Genomic DNA, 26,252 nt, shown 5'->3' with positions numbered 1-26,252 from the left:
TACTTTTAGTCAGTTTAATAGCATTAAAATAATTAATAATAGCATAAATAATAGCATTAAAATAAAGTGTTGGCAGATATAAAGCACAGTCTGCTGATAATAATGACTTCTTATTGACATTCAACTGAAAGTAACTTCTAGCTAACAGAATGTCTAATGGGAAACATCAAAACAATAGTTACCTAGACTTTAGATCTCATTTCACATGAGCCGTACAGGTGTACTGTACATCTTATTAAGTTAGAATTAGTCGTTAATCAGATCAAAGTTGTCTCTCTTCCAGGGTAAGTTGATCCGTTTCTTCTGTCCATGGAAAAAAAAAAAAGATTCTTCGCATTTCAGGCGTCACAAAAGAAATGATTCAGATGCAAACCAGGTCATGAAAAATGTATTTAGGCCTTTTGAGCTTGTGAGTGTAAATGTCGACCTTCAGAATATATTGTAAGGACTCAGGTTGCATCGGGTAATTGTTGTGCCTTCTTAGAATGACTCCTTTCAACCTTGTCTGCACGCTTGCAGCTCTGGACACACTTCACACATCAGTCATGATCCAACTGAGATGGTTATTGAGAAAACAGTGAATGGGAGCTGTCTCTGAGACTTGCCTATTGTGTGTTCGTATTGATCATTAATAAATAAGCACATACACAATAAATAAGCACAACCTTTCAAAAAATGGGGTCATTAAGGTCCTTTAGCTTTAATTTAATCAACTATACAATAAGAAAAGAGAAATCGTGAAATGGTATTACAGTTATTGCACTAAACTAAAAATTCTGGATAGAAGAAAACTTCTAGATGCACATGATTGTAAACTGAAACCAAAAATGCTTTGTAATAATCACTTCTTCTTTTTTCTATTAAATAATAAAAAGTAATTTTGTAAGACTATATGTAACTCAATAATTTGAAAATATACTGATTTTTAAAAAACACAAGCTGAGACATTTTATTGACAGCTGAATTTTATTACGAGTAAAGAAGCATCATTCTAGCAGTGTTGCCATGACCAGTATTGGGTAAAGTGACTTTTCAAAGGAATGCATTACAATATTGAGTTACACCCCCAAAAAAGTGTTACTGATTGTGTTACTTAGTTTTTATGATAAGTTTTGCAATAAGTTACTTTTGAGTTATTTTTGCATTACTTTTTATTACCTGACTGTGGCTTGATCCTTTACAGAACTTTTTTTTTCTTCTTTTTTTAAATAGAGGAGTTCTGCAACTAACAACACACTGTATAACCTACATCTTCATTTACCTTTTAAAAAAAACATATTTTTTTAGCATTTTAGGATAATGTGGTCTTTCTGAACACAGCGCCATACATGCCGTATACATCTGTATTGAAAGTTGAAAGCAGAGATGCCCAAAGTAGGGCCCGCTGGCCAGAGTTTGCCCATTGTAACCTTTGATTTGGCCCACCATCCAATCCGAGAGGAAAGCAAGAGTGATGGAAAGGGTTTGGTGCGATTGCCTTTAAAAGCGTCATTTCTAATTTGATGTAACATTTTTAGCTTCAAAAAAAGCTAACTGAAATTGAATGTTTCAATTAAAATTGGTAAATGAATCTGCTTTTTTTTTATAAATGTAAAAACTGGCTCACATAGAGGACTATGCTGAAGACATCGGCGAGCATATCAATGCAAAAACTAGAGTAATTCTGTTATAAATTAGATTGTTTTGTTTTTATTGTAGCAACTTCATTATAAAATGTAAAAAAAAATGTATATTAATTAATATAAAGGATGTTTATAATGTTTTTTTATTCAATTTTAAATATTATTAAATAAATTAGTGAATTAGGCATATACACCGGCTCACTAGCCTCAATTAATTTGTTTTTTGCACTTCATAATAAAAAGTTTGGACACCACTGGTTTAAGCAATGTGTTTGCTACTTTTGTACTATCCGTCTTAAGTAAAATCACTGTCCATTGAGACAATTTTTTCCTTTTCTTTGATGCGTTTAAAATAATGAACACATTCTCCCATTGACTGCGTGATTCATTGTGACTACTTTAATTTTAATTCATTCAGTTGTTTTTTAAAAGCTAATTAAACAAAAAAATAACTTGCGTTACATTTTCAAAAAAGTAACTCAAGTGTTATTACTTATTTTTTAAATGTAATGCTTTGCTATATTTAAGCTTTATAACTCACGTTACTTGTAATGTGTCATCCCCAACACTGGCCATGACAGCACATTAGTGATATTGCCGAGGGAGCAAGTATAAATGACGAACTTGGGCTATATTTTTTATATCCAAGCTAACTGCCTACTTAATGCAGGTGTTGCACATGCAAATTCCCCCAGTCGTTCATTTTTGGATGCAGAGCTGTTCGCAAAGTTGCTAAAAAGATTGTGTGCTCCATCAGCCAATATGATGTTGCACCCACCCAAAGCGATCTTCCGCCAACACTGTGATGATGTCACATTCGCTGCGCATACCTAATCGAACTTGCAGACATATCGAGTATAAACCAGCCTTTAGTCTGCACTGCGCAAACCATTGCAATAAACGGGTTTCATTGCTGAGTATCTACAGCTGGAGTGACTGTGAAACCAGCGCACTGAACACTGCTGGGCAATACATTGCAGCATAGCTTTTTTCATCTCATAATTTCTGTCATTTTTTCTTTCATCTGAAAATGTAAATTTTCTGTTTTTGGATGCTGTGGAATTCTGTGGATTCCTAGCTTTGATACAGTATAAATTGTTATTGATCCATGTGATGTCGAAGTTAAACTTGTATTGCTCATTTCTTCAATTATAAGTGTCACATGATTCATTATAATATACTGATTTGGTGCATGACTTGGTGAAGTACTGACAAATGTTGTGCTGTTTCAGTTAGGAACACATAAAAACATTTGTGATTCTTTTCCAATTTGGTAATTTTCTGGAGGAAAATATCATCTAAATTATATTTTTATTTTAAATTGGGTAGAAATTTTATCAGAGCGTTATGTACTAAAGCAAATATTACATTTCTTTCCTCAGACCCATAGATAATAACTAGTAAAATAGTTATTAATTTGAGTCGTTGTTTTGATTAGTTACTTTGGCTATATTACTTTATGCATGATACACAGTGTGCAAATTATACATTGACGATCGGGGGAGGTCAACTTTTTTGGTAATGTTACCAATAGTATCAGGATGCAGCCTTTATGATGCAAGCTGAGATTGCATCACTCAGTGATGCAATGTCCAACAAAATGCACTTAAATGAAGCGAGTGACGTCACTGTGAGGGGTAGGGTTAGGGGTGGGGTTTGGTGAGCCCATTAAAAAGCGTTGGATGCAGCTCAGATTGCACTGCACCAGGTCTGCATCCAGACCCCTCTCAATGTTACTGTAGTTTGTGTAATACAAGCTTCAGTCATTTATGTATTTATTTAAATCATATCTAATTGATTTATGAAACGTATTTAGGTGTTCAGTGCTTTTAGGGATATTTAGTGTCTGACCTACAGTATCCTCTGATTAGTTGTTTCAGAGGTTACTGGAGCTCAAACTATGCATTTAATTTGACTATTTTTTAGGCTATATAATGATACTAACACCAATTTACTTTTTTAAAGTGTCTTGTAAACACTTATGATGTCTATCGGTGCTTTACATCTCCTTGCATAGACCGATTAGCGGTGGTATTAACCATTATAGGGCTGGTCAAATGTACATTCATGTTATCTGTCATTTTAATCATGGACTTTATTGTTTAAAATACAAGTCAAAGTGAACTTTTTCTTTGACCCATCTATACATCTTGTTTTGACATCCTTCAGGGGGATCAAGCATTAATTAGGGGGGTCAATCCCCCGCAACCCCCCTGTAATTCGCACCATGATAATACTCAAGTATCATCCGGCAGCTAGCTTTCTACAACTCTCACATGGTCGCCCACTGAAGCTAAGCAGGGCTGCCGCCCGGTCAGTACCTGGATGGGAGACAACATGGGAGAGCTAGGTTGCTGCCAGAAGTGATGTTAGTGAGGCCAGCAGGGGGGTCCAGCCTGCGGGCCGTGTGGGTCCTAATGCCCCAGATGGGAACTCTATACTGCTCAGTGAGATGTCTTTGGGATGAGACGTTAAATTTGCCCACTCCTAAACCCCCCCCCGTATCATAATTCTCACATAAATCACAACTCTGTCTCCTATCCACCAATCAGCTGGTGTGTGGTGAGCGGTCTGGTGCAAGATGGCTGCCGTCGCGTCATCCAGGTGGATGCTGCACACTGGTGGTGGTTGAGGACATTTTCCCTATGTGTAAATTCTTTGAGTGCCCAGAAAGGCGTTATATAAATGTAAGGAGTTATAATTATTATTATTATTATTAATTTCCTCAATTTGTTTTATGTTTCAAGCTGAAGGACGACAAGAGAAAGAAAAAAGAAGAGGCTGCAAGGAAGAAACAAGAACAAGAGGTGATTTGAGAATCCTCTGAGACATCCTATTGTTTAAACTTTTAACTTGATTAAGAGTAGTGTATTTACATTAGGGTTTTGAATTATTTGTTTGATTCATATTTATGTATTTTTTTAATGATAGATGGCAAAGTTGGCAAAGATGAAGCTTAAACCTAGTGAAATGTTCCGGTCAGAGACTGACAAGTACTCCAGCTTTGATGAAACGGTAATGCAACCCATTCATTCTCCTTTGTCATAAGATACACACCTTTATGTCTCACTACTGTATATTGGATCCATTTCAAGGTGACTATTGGTCTATAGGGAATGCATGAGTCAGTTTAAATTATTAATCATTGGGTCACATCTATTCACAAAATGCTAATTGTATGTCTTTTTTGTATATACAGGGCTTCCCGACACATGATGCTGAGGGAAAGGAGCTCAGTAAGGGACTGACCAAGAAGCTGCGTAAGCTTTACGAGACTCAGGAGAAGCTGCATAACGAATACCTCCAGTCAACTCAGAACGGGAGCTGAAAACACAAAGCGTCGAGTCTGATTTGATCCGCCCATAGTGTCTGTTTGTGAACTTGTCGTCTTGTGTTTGTGAAAAGGCAGCAAAACTCTTTTGTGAGTTTTGGCTCTAAATATTAGCAAGAGTTGCCAAGTCCTTCTGATCACAATTGGAAAGTTAACGTTTTCCTGCAAACATGACTTTGGGAGGTATTTTATGATTCTGATGTTAAGGATATATACACTTTATTTTGTGTGCTTTTTGCACACAGAGGACAAAGATGCAAGTATATCACAGTTTTTCTAATGTGGGTTTGGTGGTTTATATGAAGTATGCAAGAACTATTTAGCTCATTTATGTGGAAATTAATGAAACATTTAATGTTTTCATTACTGATTCTTTGTTTTTTGTTTTTCAATAATCTGGCTGGTTAAGTAGGCGTTTCCTCCGAAACACTATTCACACATCAGCTAGTGCTAACTATTGATTCATAAATGTGAATCTAAAAATCTGATGCTACAGGAACGAAGGGACTTCAGGTTGGTTGATTACAAATGGAAAAAACAGAGGCATACATAGGAGAACCTGTTATTGCTAGTATTAACATACTCTTTACAAAAACATGAAATACCAAAATAAAAAAAGATTTTGAATAATGTATGAGGCCTGTTTGCTTCCAATAACGTTTTTGAACTGGTTTGTTTACACACATGTAGTATATACACTGTAAAAAATGCTGGTTTCCACACAATCGATTTGTATTGGGACAACTTGAAAGAATTAAGTTAACTCATTAAGTTTTTACAATTTTATGTGGATTCAAACATCAAATTAAAATGAATTAAAACAATTAACTTGGGGCGGTAGTGCAGTGAGTAGCGTTGTTGCCTTACAGCAAGAAGGTCGCTAGTTCGAGCTTTGGCTGGTCCAGTTAGCGTTTCTATGTGGAGTTTGCATGTTCTCCAGTTTCCCCCACAAGTCTAAAGACATGCACTATTAGTGAATTAGGTTAGCTAATTTGTGCATAGAGTATGTGTGGGTGTTTCGCTGCGTAAAACATAAGCTGAATAAGTTGGCGGTTCATTCCACTGTGGTGACCCATGATTAATAACGAGAATAAGCCGAAAATAAAATGAATGAATGAATGAAGTTGTGTTTAAAAAAAACCCCGCAAGATTTGTGTTGTTTTAGCTAATTTTAGAACTAGACTATCTAAAACTGGACTGTGAAGAAACTGGTCATAAAAACAGTCTTCCTACCTAAACTACATGATTAGTAGAGATGGCATGTAGATCAGATATGAATAATGTTTATTGAATAATCATAATATGCATGCACTTTTTATTTTAAATGTTAATTTTGTACGTTTCACAATTACACATATGTTGGGAAAAATGCCATTGGGGTATATGCTTGAAAAATCAGTAATGAGCTGAGAATTGAGAAATACAGTGTGAACTGCCTGATAGCTGATATAAAACCTACTATAAGTGTATCATTAAAGCTTCTTAGGTATTTTAAAGAGATTTTTATTTCAAAAGACAAACAGTCTGCAGCATAGCCTCAGGACCATTTACTGATACTGTGGTAAATAATTATCAGTGTCTTGCACATACCAATCATTGAGCCACGGGTATGCTTTGCCTGTTTGTATATACTCAGAGTAATAGCTGGTAGTATCAACTGTATTTTATTAATGACCAAGAACTACAGTTAAGCTTAAAATCTTCTAATTTTCTGCTGAAGAAGATGGCCTGGGGAGTAAAGAAATATTCAATGTTGTATAAACATTTCTTTAATAGATGAAAACGAATAACAATATTGTTCAAATGTGTAATTAAACTAAATTTTTTGTTTATCTTGATGGCTCCCACACACTAAAAGCATGAATTTGCTATAAATGTAATAGACAGGACCAAATAAATCAAGGGGGTGGTAAAGGGAATCACCGAATCTATCTCCAACTCGAATTTAACGAGTCGGTTCCTTCGAACGATGCATGTCAACCTGTTCAATCCATCAGTATCGCTGAGGCGGAGAAATACTGGACCAATGCTCTACTTCTTTACTGCCTAGTCCATCAGCTAAACAACACCCGCTGATTCAGGTAACAACAATTGATCTCACTAAATAAAACGTATGAAAAATAAACGGGGAATTTTTTTACTTTAAAATATCTGACATATTCATCCAATGTAGGTCGTGCGGAATAGATTATACTTCCGAGGGTGTAGGTGTGTGAAATGAGTGTCGTTTGTTTTGTGCTTATCATCAATGTTTTGGTAAAGTTACGTATGACTGTTAAGAATTGATACAGCTTCGATATAACACACTTATGAAGCGATGATCCCGTGAGCAGTTAACCGCAGAAAAACTAGTCAAAGCTTCGAGCCGGAGTGTTTCGTGAGGGTCTGTTAGCATGTTAGCCTGTGACATTTACACTTCAGACGTCTTCTGGGTTCGTTTGGAGGTTGTCCAGCGTCCAACCTGCCACTGTTATGACCCTCTCCATCACTGCTGGTAAAGTCTGTAGTTGTTGAGATATGGAGATCTGATTCAATCCGTTATGATCAGGGTGAGGCTAGTTTAGCGTGTTAGCTGCTAGCGGGAATGTGTGTGTCTGATGGGCGTCAACGTAAACACATCTGTTTGTAGCTTTACTTTTTATCTGTTTAGTTTTGCTGCTTGCTAAACACATTTAAACGTTATTTGGAACCTGGAATATTTGGCTTAGTCTTACCAACTAAGCAAAGTTTCTGCCATAATAATAAATCATAATTGATGTGGCATCTTTATCTAGCTAAAACGTTTTCAACATTTATTAGCAAAGAGATTTTCCGTTTGTTGTTGTTGTTGTGAATATTATTGTGTAATAATAATGATAATAATAACAGCAGCAACAACAACAATAATAATATTAAAACTATAAGTTGTTATTTTAAAGATGACACATTATCCTTAGTCTTTCAACTGCCCCACCACAAAAAAAAATTGGATTGCATTTATTTACTCCTAATGTCGCTAGTTAACACACTTAATACATTTTTCCAACACATCTCACAATTAAAAAAATATCAACCTCAACCAAATGGTTGAAATATTAGTTTATGGTAAAATTACTGCAATTAATGCGTATACTATGAAAAATCTAAAAATATAAAGTGTAAGACATTTATTTAAAAACACAACTTGTTTTTTTACAGTAAAAAAATCTAAATCAGCAAAATCTAGTGTATTAGTGCAACAGGATTATGTTTGCTTGATTATTTTGTAAACCCAACAATGCTGCGTGTGTAAACCATTATTTTAACAGTCATTATTTAAATGACTTTAACAGCCATTGTTTAAAACAGTCAAAATATGGTCAACCATTTAGTAGAGCAGGCAGTTAAAGGGTTAAATTGACAAATTATAAAAATGGAAATTTATTTTGCTTATACTGATAAACCTTTATTATTGAAATTGTAATAATTTTTATTGTACAGTGTTTATTATTGAACATCATTTCTCAAAAATGTAAATATACCCAAATTAGCTCAAAGTCTAGTTTTCATTAGGAGTCCCTGTACCAGAAGTTGTTGGCTACAATCAAACAACAAAAAAACAAAAAGAAGCCATTTATTAAAATTATACTTTAATGATACAAATTTTCTCACTGATTGTGGCATTAAGTTCCACTGATGTGAACATGTTTTTTTAACCATAAATTAATCTGTGTAATAGCAATCCAATAAGGAAATTAAATTGAAATCACCATTATGAATTTAAGGTACAAAAAGCAAAAAAATAATAAAAAGGAAAAGAAAATCAACTGTCTAATTCATTCATTCATTCATTCATTTTCTTTTCCGCTTAGTCCCTTTATTAATCCGGGGTCGCCACAGTGGAGTGAACTGACAACTTATCTAGCACATGTTTTATGTTTTAAGCAGCGGATGCCCTTCCAGCTGAAACCCATCTCTAGGAAAAAAAACTGTCTAATAATTATTATTTCATTAAATGGATTCACATTTAAATATTTTTATTTACAGCACATTGTTTTTCATTTTAAATTATTGTAAACGAGTATTTTATAGTAATATGGCATTAATGTAGTATGTATTATAAACAAGTATTTAATGTAATGTCTAAATCTGTATTGTTGTCGTTTATGTTTATCATACATTTGTATCATCTTCTCTATTTAATATTAGTGTATTTTTCTGATAAATAAGATTTAAAGTTCTAGTTAATTAAAATACATTTTTGGTCATTGCTGGACAGAACTAAAGCTTTTAAGCTAAGGACTAGCTTTTAACTTAAGCTACAGTTTTTTATGTCTTTTTTTTATTTTTATTTTTACAGAATATTTGAGCTGTAGTATCAAGATGGAGGCTGACAATGAAGCCAAAGGTAACTGTGAATTCCTGTGGTCTTTGATTAGCAACTTCAAATTGGAACTCCCAATTCCAATTCTACCCCTCATCCCTTACCCTTACCCCAACCCCTTGTTTTGCGCATTCATGTGAAGGGGTAGGGATGTCCCAATTGACCCTTCGTTAAGCCACACCCAAAAACCACCACCCACCAATTGTGGCTTAGCAACCGTAGCTATGCACAGGGGCTCTTTCAAGCTTTTGAGCGAGGGAAACAGGCCAAAGCGTTGCGCTTATGGATTGTGCATATCTAATACTCGGTATCCTAAAAGTTTGGTTGAGATGGTGGAATTTTTTCTCTTTTCAAAACCAAAAACCCAAGGGGAGAAATGTCAGAGTGGATCTAGCTGTGTGAGGGGCGCTAAAGGAGCGGAGTTAAGTTGGTTTTGTTTTGATATTCCTGACACGTTCAGTGATAGACTGACAGCAATAACTCACACACCTCTTACCCCAAACAGATCTAAACTGTGTTTTCTACAAAAATACAAAGCAGGTTATGTGTTCCAGCTGTCTTTTTCTCTTTTTTTCGCTCAATATTATGAGCACTGCTCCGTTTAAGTCCTTGCAATAGTAGCTTAAGCCTGGTTTATACTTCTACGTTGAGTGACCGGCGTAACCCACGGCACATGCAATGCGTGTAGCTGTGCATTTATACTTCTTCGCGCTGTCTCTGTTGGCCTGCATTAACACTTCCGAAACGCTAGTTGGCAGTGAGGTGTAAATGTTCCTCTGTGTCGAGTTTCTTCGCTGCTGTTTTGCTTTTCCTGAACACTTCCGGGATGTACAAGTGGCTCAAACTTGCTCATTTTGAGGCAGGAACCGGCGGACGTGCAACAACTTTAACTATGAAGTAAACACAAAACAAAACTTTCCATCCGGAGCTCCTTCACGGGACTCCACAATCAATCGGGTAAACAATCATTCACGCGGCTCTCTTTCCCTTTCTTGCTGCTCTTTCAATGAATGAATAATGTAAAAGCACTGTCCATGCATGTTTCCTCGACGGTTAGTAAAGCTTTATTTCATTGCGCAACATAAGTCTATCAGGCTTTTTGGCTAAAAATAAAGAAATCACGGTTTAATTTGTTATAATTAGATTATTTTGAAATTTCACCTCTCCTGCTGAGCATGAGCTAAGCTATTGAATGGTTAGCGTATGAGGTGGCTGGGTTCAGCTAGCTTCAATTTTGATTGAATTATTCTGTAATCGGTTGCCTATTATGTCGTGAATATACCCCTGTAATGCATACTGCAGTCCTTTTTTGTCTGGCTTTCTCAGATATCTCACCTGTTCGCCAAAAATGACATTATATCCCTGGCAATGTCCGACACCGGCGCATACACATTGTAAAAGCCATGCTGGCCATGAAAGCTTGACAGGTGTAACAACAGTAACTAAGGAGGGCGGGGCTTAGCGAAAGGTCAATTCTTTTTAGCTTGAAGGAGTAGGGCTAAGGGGAAGGGGTGAATAGCCCTTTGAGCGAAAATTTTTCAGGATCAGACTCGAAACCAAGGGGTAGGAAAATTTCCCAGAACACACCAGCCACAACTGCAGATAGTAACACCCGGAAGTAAAGAGATCCACAAATTAGTATTTTTTGCCATTATTAAGAATTTTTGCAACAAACAAACTAATGTTTTAATATATTCACACATGCATTGGTGTTTGACCGTCATGCTTTAAAAAAAACGCTAAAATTAATACTGCTAAATTTCGTGATCTATAATCCATAATCATAACTTCTGTATAGCAGTCCCAAAACATCCTGACACTCGATGACACTCAAATACCCTGTCGGTAATGTCTAGTGGCTGGTAATGGGTTTTTTACGGTGTCTGCTATAATGTTAATGCTGTTTTTGTGTTTACACAGATGAATAAGGCCACTGTGTAAATTCACGGTACAGTTACGATCTTATTGTCACGTTAGATCGATATGATAACATGATATGATTGCCTTCAGTGATTTCCAGAAGATAAATGCCAAAAAATAACACAACTGGAATAGCTACAGCAGTCATGATCGTCTGATCTCATATGAAGCAAGAGATCGCAAAGACATATGATGACGTGTGCAGGTTCTGTAGTGCTGTTCTAATTCTTAGGGGTAAATTTTGAAGCTCCTCCCCTTCACCCTCGATTTTAAGAGCTAAGGGGGAAGGTGTAGGGGTACAGCATATCACTGCTGCCGATGATTTCAAAGAACAGATTGTTCTGTAGGATATCTTCAGATATTAGCTTACTGAGAGCAATAGCAAAGGCTAAACAACTGTAAAGCAATAATAATGTGCTGAACATTTTGTTTCCTTCAAGGTGGATGTCTACTGTGTGCAGTTCAAATGTGTTACCACAAAGTCATAAATACCATTGATTTTTCAATCTTTTCTGAAGAATGTTGATTAAGGGCATTCATATTTTTTATCCCTATGATGGCACGTTATTTTCAGGTAAGGTGAGTGACCAGGCAATGCAGAACCCACAGGCGTTGGCAGCTCTTCAGGACAAATTAGACAGTGTCTCACATAGTGCTTCCATCATGGACAGGTAAGACACACACAAAAAGCTCTTCCTTATAAACCAAACTAATAACTTAAAACCAAAGGGACTAACAGGCAAACAATAATATTGTACCTCGTTATTCCTGGTCGTGGCCTTGTGATGTTTATAGTTCCCAATCTTGAAAACTATTTCCTGACTGGATATGTCTCATGTTTCCTGTGTGGAATTTTAAAACTGCACATTGCATTTTCATTGTTTCTTATGTTACCCTGTCAGTGTAATATAATCGTCTGTTGAAGGGGAAAAAAGTATAGTCAGGCCATCTGTCTACTACCTAAAATCTGTCTCTGCGTGTTACACTTTAACCAGAGTTTGAAATGAACAAACGCCAATATGCAGAAAGTCAACCATTTACGGTTAATACAATATACATACTAGCCTATTTGGTGGATAGGATAGATTTATACTAAATTTCCATGACATTTCTGCCAGAGTTCCTCTACCAAGTGCCTTTTTGACTAATAAATGGTGTATATCCACGACTTTGGTGTCCTCTAATGTTTTTGGCCCTGTTTACAACTAATATTAAGATAAGGTCATTAATTAAGATAAAATCATATTAATAATATATTAAGATAAGACTAATGATTGGACTTTATAGTGTAAACAGTACACTACCTGACAAAAGTCTTGTCATCGATCCCAGTTGTAAGAATAAAAAATAATGACTTGACTTTTAGTTGATCATCTGGAAAAGTGTCAGAAGGTAGATTTATTTTCAGATGAATCATCTGTTGAACTGCATCCCAATCATCACGAACACTGCTGAAGACCTACTGGACAGATATCAGTCAAGTTTAAAGGGAAAAAATCATGGTTTGGGGTTGCATTCAGTATGTGGGTGTGTGAGAGAACTGCACAGTGGATGGCAACATTACATTATAAACCACGGGAGAGGTCAAATTCTTCAAAGGATAGCGCTCCTCATACTTCAGCCAACATCAAAGTTTAAGAGAGCAAAATAGGTCAGGATGCTCCAGAATTGGCCATCCCTGTCACCAGATATGAACATTATTGAGCATGTCTGGAGTAAGATGGAGGAGGGATTGAAGATGAATCCTAAGAGTCTTGATGAACTCTGGGAGTCGTGCAAGAATGCTTTCTTTACCATTCCAGATGACTTTATTAATAAGTTGTTTGAGTCATCTCAGAGATGTATGGATGCAGTCATATAAGCTCATGGCAGTCATACACATTTCATTCTTTTTCCACTGCACCATGACTTTATATTCTATACTGAACAATATTTCTGTTAAGTGACAAGACTTTTGTCTAAGCAAAGTCAGACCTTAATGTCCCAATTAAATACCAAATAATCAACTAGAAGTCAAGTTATTGTTTGTTGTCCCTAAAACTTGGATAGGCGACAAGACTTTTGTCAGGTTGTGTAAAGGCATAAGCTGACCAGAAATTCTTCCTACTGAATGAATTCCTAATCATTACAGAACATTTTTTGTGAGCTAGCTAGATTAATTTTTCTGTCTGCAATTGTTAATGAAAAAGAAACAGATAAAACTCTCTCTTTCTTATATAATTATTTGTAGGGTTTTTTCACTTTTTTTTGGAAAGGACAGTAGAGGTTGTAGACAGGAAAGTATTGGGAGCAGAGAGAGGAGAAAGGACAGCAAAGGATCTCGAGCCGGGAATCGAACTTGGGTCGCTGTGAGCACCATGATGCTAAATGACAGCACATTTAACCACCAGACTATTGGCGCCAACAATGAAACACTCTCTTACCAGTCCTGATTTTAGCAAAAGCTTACACTGTTCAGCAAAGTTCTGCAATGATCAGAATAGATAGAAAAATCTGCTGCTCTCTATACTGGTGTCCATTGACTATTTTGCATTCATATATAAGTTACGTTGGCTTATTTTGCTACATTAGATGGAAAGATCGCAAAAGACAGAAGATAGAAATTAGTAAAAAAAAAAAAAGAGACCTGTACCACTATGGTGGCTCAACATACTCAGAAATAGTTTTGAGTTTACCAAACCAAACAGCCAGTCACATGCCTCAAAACTGTGATCGCTTGACTAACTTCTCGCAAAAGTCACAGTTAAAAGTTAAAAGATTGAACAATATGATGAATTAAAAAAACATTTATACAGCAAGATGAAAAGTGCTGCCAATGTACCAATCCGATTGACAATTGTTAACTTGCTAGCCAGTTAACTATCTGTTTAGTTTGCACCAATTCTGGGTTTTAGGTACCACAAAGTTAGCTTGGCTTTAATAGTCTTTGTTGCTGTGTTTTTTATGCTGTATGGCTAACCTGCTTCAGGGCAGTTTATGTTCTGGATTAGAGATCACAATCCAAGAGTGTTTATGCAAATGTTAGGATGCCTGAGGTTTGAATAACTCATTTGTTTGTAGTTGTGGTAGCAATGGAAACAATTGTATGGCTAACAATATATGCACAAAGCCACAATAATCCGTACCGGAAAGAAACATTTGAACATCATTATCACGTGCGTGTGTGTGTCTTTAAGCATTGTGTGTTGGCTTGTGATTTGAACAGGGATCTTGTATCTCATACTCTTTCTTCAAACCCATCTGTTGACCCCAGAGAGCAGGGAAGTGCATCGGTCCAGATGTGCATTATTGGACACCCATCTGCTCACACAATGCTTGTCTTCTCTCAACTTCTGTCTGCAGCTTACCAAAGTCTGTGAAAAGAAGAGTCAATGCCTTAAGGAATCTTCAGGTTAACAGCACGCACATCGAAGCCAAGTTTTACAAAGAGGTGCACGAGCTGGAGAGAAAGTACAGCGCTCTTTACCAGCCACTGTTTGACAAAGTGAGTCGGTTTTCGCGGTACAAGCTTTGATTGTGTTTGTGTGTGTGGGTTTGTATGACAAAGGGGGTTACAAAGAGTAGTTGACTTATGAGGACATCGGCCTTGTCACTTATTTATTTTTCAAAAGACTTATAAATAACATGGAAAGGTTATTTTCCACAATGCAAAAATGCACAGTTTCCTGTGAGGCATAGGGTTGCAGTAAGGTTATTGAAAATACAGTTACAATTTGAAACCCAAGGAATATTCCCACAGTTTACAAAAACTGTATTATTATTATTAATTTTACTAATTACTAATGTTACTAGTAATTGCTAAGTTTTCTTTTAGCAAGGTTGTATACAATTGATCCAGATTTATAGATACGAGGTTTGTTATTAAATATTGTAATTTAAAAATAAAAACAGCTTTAATTAAACATTCAGCTTTTGCATCACAGGAAAACATTTTTTTAAAGGGCCTATTTTACCACTTTTATAAAATGTAAGATAAGTCTTTGGTGTCTCTAGAATGTGTCTGTAATGTTTCAGCTCATCAGATTATTACTATTTTAGGATCAGATTGTACAGTGTTGGTGTTATTGTAGCATCTGACTTTAAATGCAAATGAGCTGGTTCTCCCCACCCACTGTTTCCACATGCTTGTCTGTATCTTCTGCATCACATCAGATTAACCACACCAGTGACAGAGACAGACACAAATGAAGGATTCAGTTTAAGAGTCAAGTTTATTTGACATGTTTGTTGGGGAGTTTATTTAAGCTTTTCTTCTTTTTTTGCACAAAAATGCTACACACACGCATTCACACACTTTATTAACTTTGCACTATTTTGCACATCCACTTGTGACAAATGTGACAGGATACAAGTTAATATACACTGCTATAATCATTATAATCAAACTTGATTTAATGTTCACAAACCCTGTTGTGTGTTTAAAGCATCTTTGTATATAGTTGTACTGACACTATGCAGTGGCTGTAGTGATTCCAGCAGTTATGAATTGCATAGCGATTGTACTTTATTACAAACATGCACTGTTTTAAAAACATTTTAAACTCGTACAACTCTTTTACATTCTTAAGGTCCAGCTGATCAGAGAGAGTTGGAACAGATCTTTTTATCCTAGTTTCTCTGAAAATCTTTTTCTGTGGACATGTTTAAATGCGTTACTACATGTTAATACGCTCCTGTCCTGCTGAGGAAAACCCCACTCCTACGCCACGTTGCCGTGGGCCTAGAAATCTCAGGGATTTGGATCCTATTTTAACGTTATGAATTTTTTTTTTAAATAAACTTGTGTTTTTATCTCAACATGACAGTAATTAAAAAAATTAAAAAGTTGTTTTAATTTTGTACTTTTATTTTATCATTTCAACAGTTTTAGAGTTTTATTGTTTTTGATCAAATAAATGCAGTCTCACTCCTTTCAAAACAAAATAATTTACCATCTTATTGAGTAGTATTGTACGTTAATGTTTATATATATATATACATATATATATATATATATATATATATATATATATATATATATATATATATATATATATATATATATACATATATATACATATATATACACATATATACACATATATATACATATATATACATATATATATATATATATATATATATATATATATATATATATATATATATATATATATATATATATATATATATATATATTTATTTATTTATTTATTTATTTATTTTTTTATTTATTTATTTTTATTCTATTTATTCCAAACTATAAAACATCTTTATATAGAGAATAAAAATCTGATTGTTGGACTGCTGCTTTAATAGTTAGTCCTTTTCAGTGTCCTATAAGTTTCAGCAAGGCTCAGAAACACAAAAAAAATCTCTTAAGCTCAATGTGAACACTCTTCTCATTTGTCTGGATGGGTAATGCGATATTCTTTCACAAGTGAGTTTGTGTGTGTGTGTTTCTAGAGAAGAAAGGTTGTCTCTGGAGAAGTGGAGCCCACTGATGAGGAGTGTGAATGGCAGAGCGACCATGAGGATGAAGCAGCATTAGCAGTGAGTATTATCTGTCCACTCACACTGAAATCAGACCTGATGCTCCTGCTGACAGAACAATAGTCCTCCAAGGCGAACCACTCTTTTTTTTCCAGGAAGACCTGAAGAAGAAAGCTGCTATAGAGGAAAAGACGGAAGATGCTAATGAGGAGAAACCTAAGGGAATTCCAGAGTTCTGGCTCACCATCTTCCGCAGTGTGGACATGTTGAGTGATATGCTGCAGGTGAACATTAGATATTCAACAAAGGACTTCAGATATTTTATATTGCATGCTGAATAATGATTATTTAATATTTGGTCTCACCCTGTAACCTTGGGCTTCATGACTTTGTATTGGGAATTTTAAATCTAGTTTTATTTATATGTATTCAAACATCACATATTTTACAGCTTTTTTTAAATTAAAGTGAAACTGAACATAGTGTTCTTTCTCTACAGGAGCATGACGAACCAATACTTAAACATCTTCATGATATTAAAGTGATATTTTCTGGTCCTGACCAGCCCATGGTAAGGACTTGATGTTAAAAAACTGAAACTCTCAGTTTCTCTTGATTTATTAGTCATGACTTAAAACATTAAGTTGTATTTTTTCTTTTTGAATGAAATAAAAATAGGTGTCTAATTTTCAGACAAGTTTCTGTGTATTTTTAGACAAGGCCAATGTTTCAACTTCGGAATCAATTGTTTAGTTGTCAGTCTCTAAAAAGTTTTCGAATACATGTTTTTCTGCGTGTGAAGCAAGTATATACAATCATGAACTAATCATGTGGCTCATTGTATACTAGTATGTGCGCTCAATTGGTTTAAATCTGATGGCCCGTTTCAACTGAGTGGTACGGTATGGTACCGGTCGGTACGGGTCACCTTTATCAGGCTTGCGTTTCCACTGCCAACAGGGTACCAATGCATGGTGTAAGACTGAAAGTTTCAGTCGACGTCATTCTTGCTCAAGGAAATGTCAAATTAAAGCTGTACGGGTCATTCACATATCATGAGATGCGTTATACACATAAATACTTGTGTAAAAATGTTACTTACTTCTATGAACAGGATTTGATTATAACTTCAGATCGATGATCGAGCGAAATGGCCTACTGTAACGTCTGCAATTAAATAAAATAAATAAATAAATGTAACATATATGAACACATACAGACCCTTATAGTCTTCGATATGTTACCAATTACAGAACAATACACACAACATACATTTAGTTCTTATTTGGGTTTAAAAACAACATGCAACATATAGCCCAGTCAGTGCAAACCTCTCATCTATATCTTTAATCTTCACCAGCACAAATAGCCTCTTGTTAGAAAGTTATTTCATCATTTCGAGTTCAAAATAGTCCAAAAGGCAACGATAATAATTAAACATGGCAGTTTGTTTAATGTTGCGGAAGCGATCATTTTTTGTTTTGTCTTGCTTCTCCTTTGTTTTTCACACTTTAATCTGGCGTTGGTCCATTTTTAGAAAAGATCATATGTCAGACTCAGAAGCACTTTAATAATCATGTGCACGTTATTATCATCAGCTCAAAAAGCTCGTTATTACAAATATAGAAGCGCTGTAAGTGCAAGCGAGAAAGCAAAACTGCTCGCTCTTTAGACAATCTTGTAAACTCGAATCGACCATGGCTTATTAATATATGCATGTATTATTATGGTGTAATGTTTTGGCTGTATTTTTAAAAATGCATGTATGAGTGACGTATCTCTGTAAACCAATAGTGTTCAGCTGCGCAATTTGCTTTGCCTTTTGGTACTCTTTTGTTGTGCTAGGTACCCTCCGAAAGGGTACCCAAAAAGTTGTACGGTACGCTTCACTTTTAGGTACTTTTTGGCAGTGGAAGCCACCATAAAAGCTGTACCACTCAGTGGAAATGGGCCATGAGTGTACTAACCTTACTACTGTGAAACCATCTGTGACTGCTACTTTCTTGTTGTTAAATTCTGTCATATGTAACACAAAAAGTGAAATTGACATTTGTGCTCTTTGTCAGAAATGCCATTATGGTTAAATGGTACCGTCAGCCCAGTTGCGTCCCCTGAATATCCCAATCAGTGCTGCTAACTGTTTGTGTTCTTTAAGACTTTCCAATTTACTCACCACAGTGTTATCTAAATGTGAATTGCACTTTGTAGTGACATGCTCGGATGCTTCTGTCTGCTTTGGGTGTTCTGAACAAAATATCTGTGCACTATACCGAATTCAATTATTTTTTGAATGCTTGAATGTTTTTAAATTGTTAAAATTGCAAAAAAAAAATGTTTTTTAAATGAGCCTGGCTAGCTGAAAGCATTCTTTTAAAAACCAGTCACATTTCATGCTTTTTAACTCATTTATAAATAACATTACCCTTTTTTTGTATGTTTTTCGATGTGAACAGGGTGAACCTGGGCCTGATCAGAATTTTAGAGATTAAAACTAAATGAAGATTTTCCAGTAAATCCTGAGAACTATTTTTTTCTCTCTTTTTTTTTTGTTCTCGCTCTCTCTCAAGTCTCAACCTCTCATTACATTGAAAAACAATGCCTTTGTAGTGATTTAAAAAGACAATAATTAACAGCATATTTAAAAATATACATTTTAAAATGAAACCTTATTAATAAATAAGATTTAACGGTATATTTAACAATCCAATTTATGAATCATTTATAAGAATTTTGTGTGTGTACTCTGAAATCAATTCTCTCTCTCTCTCTCTCTCTCTCTCTCTCTCTATCAATCTATATATATATATATATATATATATATATATATATATATATATATATATATATATATATATATATATATATATATAACGACTTAAGTATTGGACTAAAATATACCTAATATTAAGAAAGAATAGTATAATAATGATTCTAAATATTGAACTCTTGTTTTCACAGAGCTTCACGTTAGAGTTCCATTTTGAACCCAATGAATACTTCACCAACACAGTTCTCACAAAGGTATACAAGATGAAGTCAGAGCCAGATGCAGATGATCCGTTTTCCTTTGAGGGACCAGAAATCATTGACTGTGAAGGGTGAGCACACAATACCTGCTCCCATTCAACAGTCTTTCACACCTTTTCATTATTCATCTCTCCTGTTGGCAGGTGTGAAATTGATTGGCAGAAAGGCAAAGATGTCACAGTGAAAACGATCAAGAAGAAGCAGAAGCACAAAGGCAGAGGGACAGCGAGGGTCATCACCAAACAAGTGCCCAACGATTCCTTTTTCAACTTTTTCAACCCTATAAAAGGTACACTGCATTATGCATCTGCATGGGAACTTTTAGACATGGGTGGACTTAGGCCTTTCATGGTATATATTTTTGTTGTTGTATATATTGCAACAAAATATATTGAGATAAACCATATTATTGTTATTTTGAGACCATTTATGCCACTCTTTATATTATGCCAGAATGACATTATAATATTATCACAATGCAAGTACAACTCTTATAACACTCTTACTCTCACTAGCTTATGTTCCAAAGTGATGTGCAAAGCACCATTTGTTTTTATCTTTTTTTAAAGGTTCTTTATCTGACTGATGGTGATTATATGAATGATGTCAAAAAAATTACAGGAAATAATTGAATTTTAAAAATCCATTTTGAAATCTATTCAAACATAAAGCAGTTATTTTAAATAGTAGAAAGATTTCAAAATTTTATTGGTTTGCTGTACTTTTGGTCAAATGAATGCAGGCTTTTTTTTTAAACCATTGAAAAATATCTAAAATAATCTTCTAAGATTTTGTGATTTGGTCGATCACTCAGATGTTGTTTATACTGCAGATGTATTTTTTGCTGTCTCATGAACTCACAAATACTGTTTCCCTTTCAGTTTCACCAGATAAGGAATTGGTGAGTAGTTTGTTTCTTTATTTTTTCCTATTTTATAGCATATTTATTTTAGATTTGGATTTGATCAGAAAAGTTGATTTAATTCCTTTGTGCCCTACAGGACGAGGATTCAGAGTACACTTTAGCCACAGATTTTGAAATCGGTCATTTCTTCAGGGAAAGAATCGTTCCGAGAGCAGTTCTGTATTTCACAGGAGAGGCTCTGGAGGATGATGAAAGTGTATGTATTTCGAAGAACATTTCTATGCTTCATCAGAATAGTTTTAGTTGGGATTAATTTTTAATGTTTTTTTATTTATTTGTGGCAGTTTGAGGAGGAAGAATTAGATGAGGGTGAAGAGGAGGTGAGTTGAAACCCACCTTAAACTAGTTATGTCTTATAGGATATTCTGTTGGAATAGTTTAAGGTTAACTCTGTTTTCTGTGAAACAGGACCAAGATGATGAGGAAGAGGAGGAGGAAGAAGAGGAGGGAGATTCAAAGGTCAGTTTTGGGTTTCATTTATAGCTTAATTTGAACAGGTTGAATTTGAAAATGAATTGCTGCATTGTCTCATTCAACCTTTTGCAGATTCTGTAATTATTTTTTTTTTCTGTCTTTTATTTTTGATTTTATTTAAATGAGTGTTTGTGGTTTATTTGCATGTTTGATGATTAATAGTGATTGTGGTTGTTTTCTACCTCCTGTTTTGATTTAGTGACAGGCATAAGTCATTCTCACCTCATACATTTCTAGGTAAGAAAGAAATGTCATGAGTCCGTTCTAACTTTCTGTCTTCGCACATCCCCTCCTGGTCTCATTCCTCTTCTTATGTCTGTAATCCCATGCAAACAGTGATCCTATAACAATTTACCAAGCCATTTATCTCATTTCATTAAGACTTTGTCCAAATTCTCGGCACATTACCATGAACATAGCAGACAAGATGACAGAATTGTGACTGCTGTACTTGAGAATTTGGGACAAGGTTCTTCCATCCATTTTGCTTGTAATATTTACCCCGTAGTCTCCTTCCCTCAATCTTGCTTAATAGTTATTGATGGTATTTAGTAGGTCAAGTCCATTTCCAGCTCAGATATGCGGCATCCCCATTTGAATACATAATATCTTGCTGTAATTTACATTGGATCCACCTATTCAAGGTGATACTACACTGCTAGGTGTTGACAAAAAAGATATGAGGTCTACAATGACATTAAATTCCAGTGTTACTTATCGTACTTTATCTTATATTAAAGAGATTATGTTTTAAAGTACTGTTTAGAAGTGTGGGTTAGTAATTTTGTTATATTTTTTAAAGAAATTTTTAATTTAACTAATTATTAATAATTTAAGGATGCATTAGTTGTTGCAAAATAAAAAAATAAATAAACCTTTTTGTTTTCAAAAAATATTACAGGCACAGTATGTTATTTTTGCTGCTAGGTAGCCCATATTCACAACAAACATAGGTGTTGTTTGATGATGCCGTTAGGAATATATCCAAAAAACACTAGAACAGAATCCAGCCCTAAAATGTATGCATTATGATAAAATGGTGCTGCTTCTTCCTCATGTGATCATGAGTGGAAGAACTGAAAGCAGTTGACTGTGTCATAATAAAGCTCCACAGTTTTTATGTGGCGTCAAGCTCGCCCCCCTCAGCAATTACTTCAGCAGTCTTAGGGCTTACTTGCCTTGAACAATGCCAAAGCACGCTTGTCCTGCCTCCCCACTCCCCCATCGGCCTGCATTCACATTGCATCCGAGCTGGGGCACGCTTACGTCATTGATGATGTGCTGCTCAGTTTAACAGAAGAGAATCGCTCTCGCTCAGCACAGAGGAGATTGCTTTAGTTATATCATGTAAGTCAATTGATATGCAGTGACACAGTCAAATATTCAGATTAGTAACTTTTGACGCTCATAAATTATCATAAAACCCTCGTGCTGCAGGAATTAGGAGGTTTGCTGAAGGTGCAGCTGTCGTGAAGTGAGGGGTTTGCGTCTTCAATAAACTACGACAGTTTGTGTTCATTGAAAAGTAAGAATGATTAATAAATCTATATGAAACAATCTCTTAATCGTAATGTCTCACCTTCAGTTTTGGGCACAGACACGCTTTGCTCTCATACTACAAGCGTACCGTGCCAAAGCCCAAGTGAACCACGCTCTGGAACACCTCTTCCTACTGGGCCAAGGCCAGCCAACTGAACCACTCCTGAGCCCGATTTAGAGCACTCACATTTCCCAAACAATTTGGGCAACAGGCCTTGGCACGGTTCAAATAGCAAAGTGTGAGTGCACCCTCACTTTGCTTCCAATGCTTTCAACCTTAATCTGCTTCATACAAGTTTTGACTACTTTAGCTCATCCATGAACAAGATTTCTTCAGTAGAGTCCAGTAGGATGTAATGAAGAGGACAACTCCCATGATTATACACTCAGTCACGGCGTCATCCAACTATGCCTTTGTTTGTTATGACTACTTGCCCTCTTGTGTTCAAAAATGCATACTGTGCCTTTAGAATAACAGGTATAAGAGTATGTTTCTCCCTAAACTATATACCAGGTGTACACATGGCCTTCGCTGTTAATGGATTAGACAAATTTTGAAAATTATATCAGTTTTGTTAATATTTTGGATTCAAAGTGACAGAGGTAGCTTTCAGAGTGATCTGTTTTAGCAGCTTGTTACGTCAGTAAATGGTTTGTTTGCACCATAAAGCAAGTTTCTGAATATTTTTTTAGTCAATAGTGATTCTTTATGCATAGCATATGTACTTTAGGTGGACGGGGCTGTGGTTTCTCCCATTCAGTGATGTATCTGCAGTACAAAAGAGTGGTGATTCGCTTTAGTTTCCCTTTACGCTTTTATCTTAATTAACGACTGTATGCGCATTGTTGATGCTACAAAGGCCTAGAGAGATGTGTCAGGGTAAAAGTGCTTTCATTAGCCACTCTTCTGTGATGAAGATATATCTCTGATTATTTCTGCTGCACTCCCCCTGCCTCAGCTTGCAGAGATTGTAGAGTTACAGAATTTAAAGAACACCTCTCTTTCTCTCTTTGTTCTTCTCCATTTCTATCTTGAATCTTTCTTTCAGACCGGGGATCCTCAGCCTGCAGAGTGTAAACAACAGTAGTTTGGACTGCTCACTCCTGCCCATCAACTCATCTAGAATCTGCTCTGTAGTGTGTACGGTCTCTGCAGAGCACAACATCCAACAAAACAAAACAAAACATGATGCAGTACATTAGAAAACTTGGGAGTTTTTTTACCTGACAGAATTTGATTACTTCAGTTTAATGGATTTAATACAATGTTCTAAATAAATTGGGCAATTCCACATTACAGTCGGCCTCAGAATGTAGATACATATAAATATAGAAATGTAAAACTATTTTTTAATTCATGATGATTTAGGCATGTACAGACTTTGCCGTTGTGTAGCCAAACAAGTTGAATTGCATTTTGGTTTAAAGTGCAACCATATACGAGCAGGTGAATTTTTAAGCCTGAATTAAAAACAAAAACTAAACTAAAAAACAAATATGGGATTGTATACTAACTTCCTGTGCACATGTAACCTTTGTCAAGGTCGCTCGTATTTAACGATAGTTTCTCTTCTCATTTTTCAAGTGTTCTGTGTCATGGACATAACCATTTTTTACACAGCATATCTATTTATGTACTTTTGGAACAAAACCGCATGTTTCTGCACTTATTTATTTTATTGAAGTGACAGTTGCTAGCTAGTTGACCTAGCCCAAAAAAAAAACTATGTTCACTGATTCCTTTCAGGCATCAGGAGTTTGTGTTTAATCATATCCGGTATATTTACAATGTGGATGTCTAATGTTTGCATCTTAAAGATTATCATTTCGAAAAACTAATTCCCTGTCACGTTAAATGGATAGTTCACCCAGAAATTGTATTTTACTCTTCATTTATTTGCCCACAAGTTTTTCCAAACGTCTTGTAATAAACACACACACACAAAAAATGTTTTGAAGAATGTTTTGTGAAAATGTAAGAACGCCAGTGAAATCCAGAGTAGAACAAAGGTATGTTGTTTGCTTGCTAACATTCTTCAAAACATCTTATTTTTAGTTTTACATTTTGTGGGGGAAAAACGGCGTGAGGCTGAGTAAATTCAAAGAAGTTTTCATTTTTGGGTGAACAATCACTTTCAGTAGCTATTGTAATTTTGTTAGTGTTTAAATCTGCATTACATCCATAATGCTGGAATTGCTCAATTTAGATTTTAATGGGATAGTTCACCCAACAATGAAAATACTGTCATCATTTACTCACCTTTGAATTGTTAAAAACCTATTTGAGTTTCTTTATTCTGCTGAACACAAAAGAAGAAAGTTTGGTAACTGGGACCCATTGAGCAACTCATTTTCCCACCCATTCTTATTCTTTAAAATATCTTCACTCACACTTTATTTTGATGGTCCGTTTGTTGAATTTAAGTTATATTGCATCTACATCAACTAATTCCCATTAGATTATAAGTAGACTGTTTGGGGTTAGGGTTAGTGTAAGGTGACGTACTTGCAAAGCTTCTAATAGTCAGTTGAATGTCTGTTGTAGGAGCAGTATCAACAGATATTAAGCAGACAGCCTACTAATACGCAAATAGACCATCAAATTAAAGTATTACCATATCTTCTTTTTGTTTTCAACAGGAAAATGAAACTCACAACAGGTTTAACAACTGATAATAAATGATTTTAATTTTTGTGTGAACTATTCCTTTAAGGAATCAAAAATGACTGCCAATGGTCGCTGAATTCTGAGTGAACCGCAGATGATTACATGTCCTCATTGACAGGCCGCTTTTTGCAAAATACAACATCACATCCCAGAGTCAACTGAATTAACTTATTTTGTGACTTGATCTCATAGGTTACTCAGGGTTTTTTATGCCAAGTTGACAGTGTGCGAGTATCCAGCTTCGAGAAAACTGTTGATATCTAACCTGCTTAATGTTCTCTTTTGTCTTGTAAAAGAAGGTCATCTTTTCAGATCTAGTTTTAGTTGTTACAGAGTTATTTATATGAATCTTCTTTTCCATCATTTCGTTATTGTTTTCAACTCTGTGTCGGTCTTGTGCTTCTCGGTGGATCCCTGAGAGAATATGTTTCGCTGATGTATGTACTGTACCCAGTTGATTATAGCCCCTTTTAGCATTTTAAAAATGCTTTTGCTGTACTGCCCAAGCACTTACTAAAAAGAAAAAGAAAAAAAACAAGTAAACATGTTCATTGCCAAAGAGAGTGATCTGATTTCTCATTGTCACGTCCATTTCTGTGCATTTCAGCTCTGCATTTCATTCAAATGAATGCAATTTATGTGAAAGGATTGTTCCATGTTTAGTACTAGTTAAAGGGATTGATTCACCCAAAAAGTAAAATTCATTCATTATTTAACCTTTATGGATTTCTTACTTCTGTTAAACACAAAAGAAGATATTTTGAAGAAAGTGCAAACCCTGTAACCATTGATTTCTATTGTAGGAAAAACGGATACTATGGAGGTCAGTTGTTACATTCTTCAAAATGTTTTATTTTGTGTTTCGTTTCAGAAAGAGACCCAAAGGTTTAGACCAAGTAGGTGATGACAGAATTATCACTTTTGGGTTTACT

The 26,252-nt window shown here is 35.4% G+C and overlaps 2 protein-coding genes across 13 annotated transcripts in view; both read left to right on the top strand.

Annotated features, from left to right (window-relative positions):
• cars1 (cysteinyl-tRNA synthetase 1) overlaps positions 1-5,586 on the top strand; it is a 34,864-nt gene extending 29,278 nt beyond the window's left edge. The window contains exons 21-23 of one of the 3 annotated variants that reach the window (NM_001118900.1): positions 4,370-4,429; positions 4,554-4,637; positions 4,822-5,586. In NM_001118900.1, the coding sequence (NP_001112372.1) occupies positions 4,370-4,429; positions 4,554-4,637; positions 4,822-4,950 (273 nt within the window). In that variant the 3' untranslated portion in view covers positions 4,951-5,586. Of the gene's footprint in view, positions 1-13; positions 1,706-4,369; positions 4,430-4,553; positions 4,638-4,821 lie in introns of those variants that run through there. The other 2 variants (XM_087258880.1, XR_015494608.1) reach the window with 2 other exon arrangements.
• Positions 5,587-6,978: 1,392 nt separating this feature from the next.
• On the top strand, positions 6,979-25,879 carry nap1l4b (nucleosome assembly protein 1-like 4b). Of its 10 annotated transcripts, none has more exons than XM_087259241.2 (15): positions 6,979-7,034; positions 9,272-9,319; positions 11,790-11,886; positions 14,558-14,699; positions 16,661-16,747; positions 16,843-16,971; positions 17,187-17,258; positions 19,646-19,785; positions 19,858-20,003; positions 20,596-20,615; positions 20,716-20,835; positions 20,924-20,959; positions 21,048-21,098; positions 21,313-21,350; positions 23,702-25,879. In XM_087259241.2, the coding sequence occupies exons 2-14, from the start codon at positions 9,295-9,297 to the stop codon at positions 21,313-21,315; spliced, it is 1,068 nt and encodes a 355-aa protein (XP_087115367.1). In that variant the 5' UTR covers positions 6,979-7,034; positions 9,272-9,294; the 3' UTR covers positions 21,316-21,350; positions 23,702-25,879.
• The last annotated feature ends 373 nt before the right edge of the window (positions 25,880-26,252 follow it).

Source organism: Danio rerio, chromosome 7 (genome assembly GCF_052040795.2).
Source record: "Danio rerio strain M-AB ecotype USA chromosome 7, GRCz13ab, whole genome shotgun sequence".
Classification (NCBI taxonomy): Eukaryota; Metazoa; Chordata; class Actinopteri; order Cypriniformes; family Danionidae; genus Danio; species Danio rerio.
Note: the sequence above shows the minus strand (reverse complement) of the source record. Positions and strands in the feature narration are given on the sequence as shown.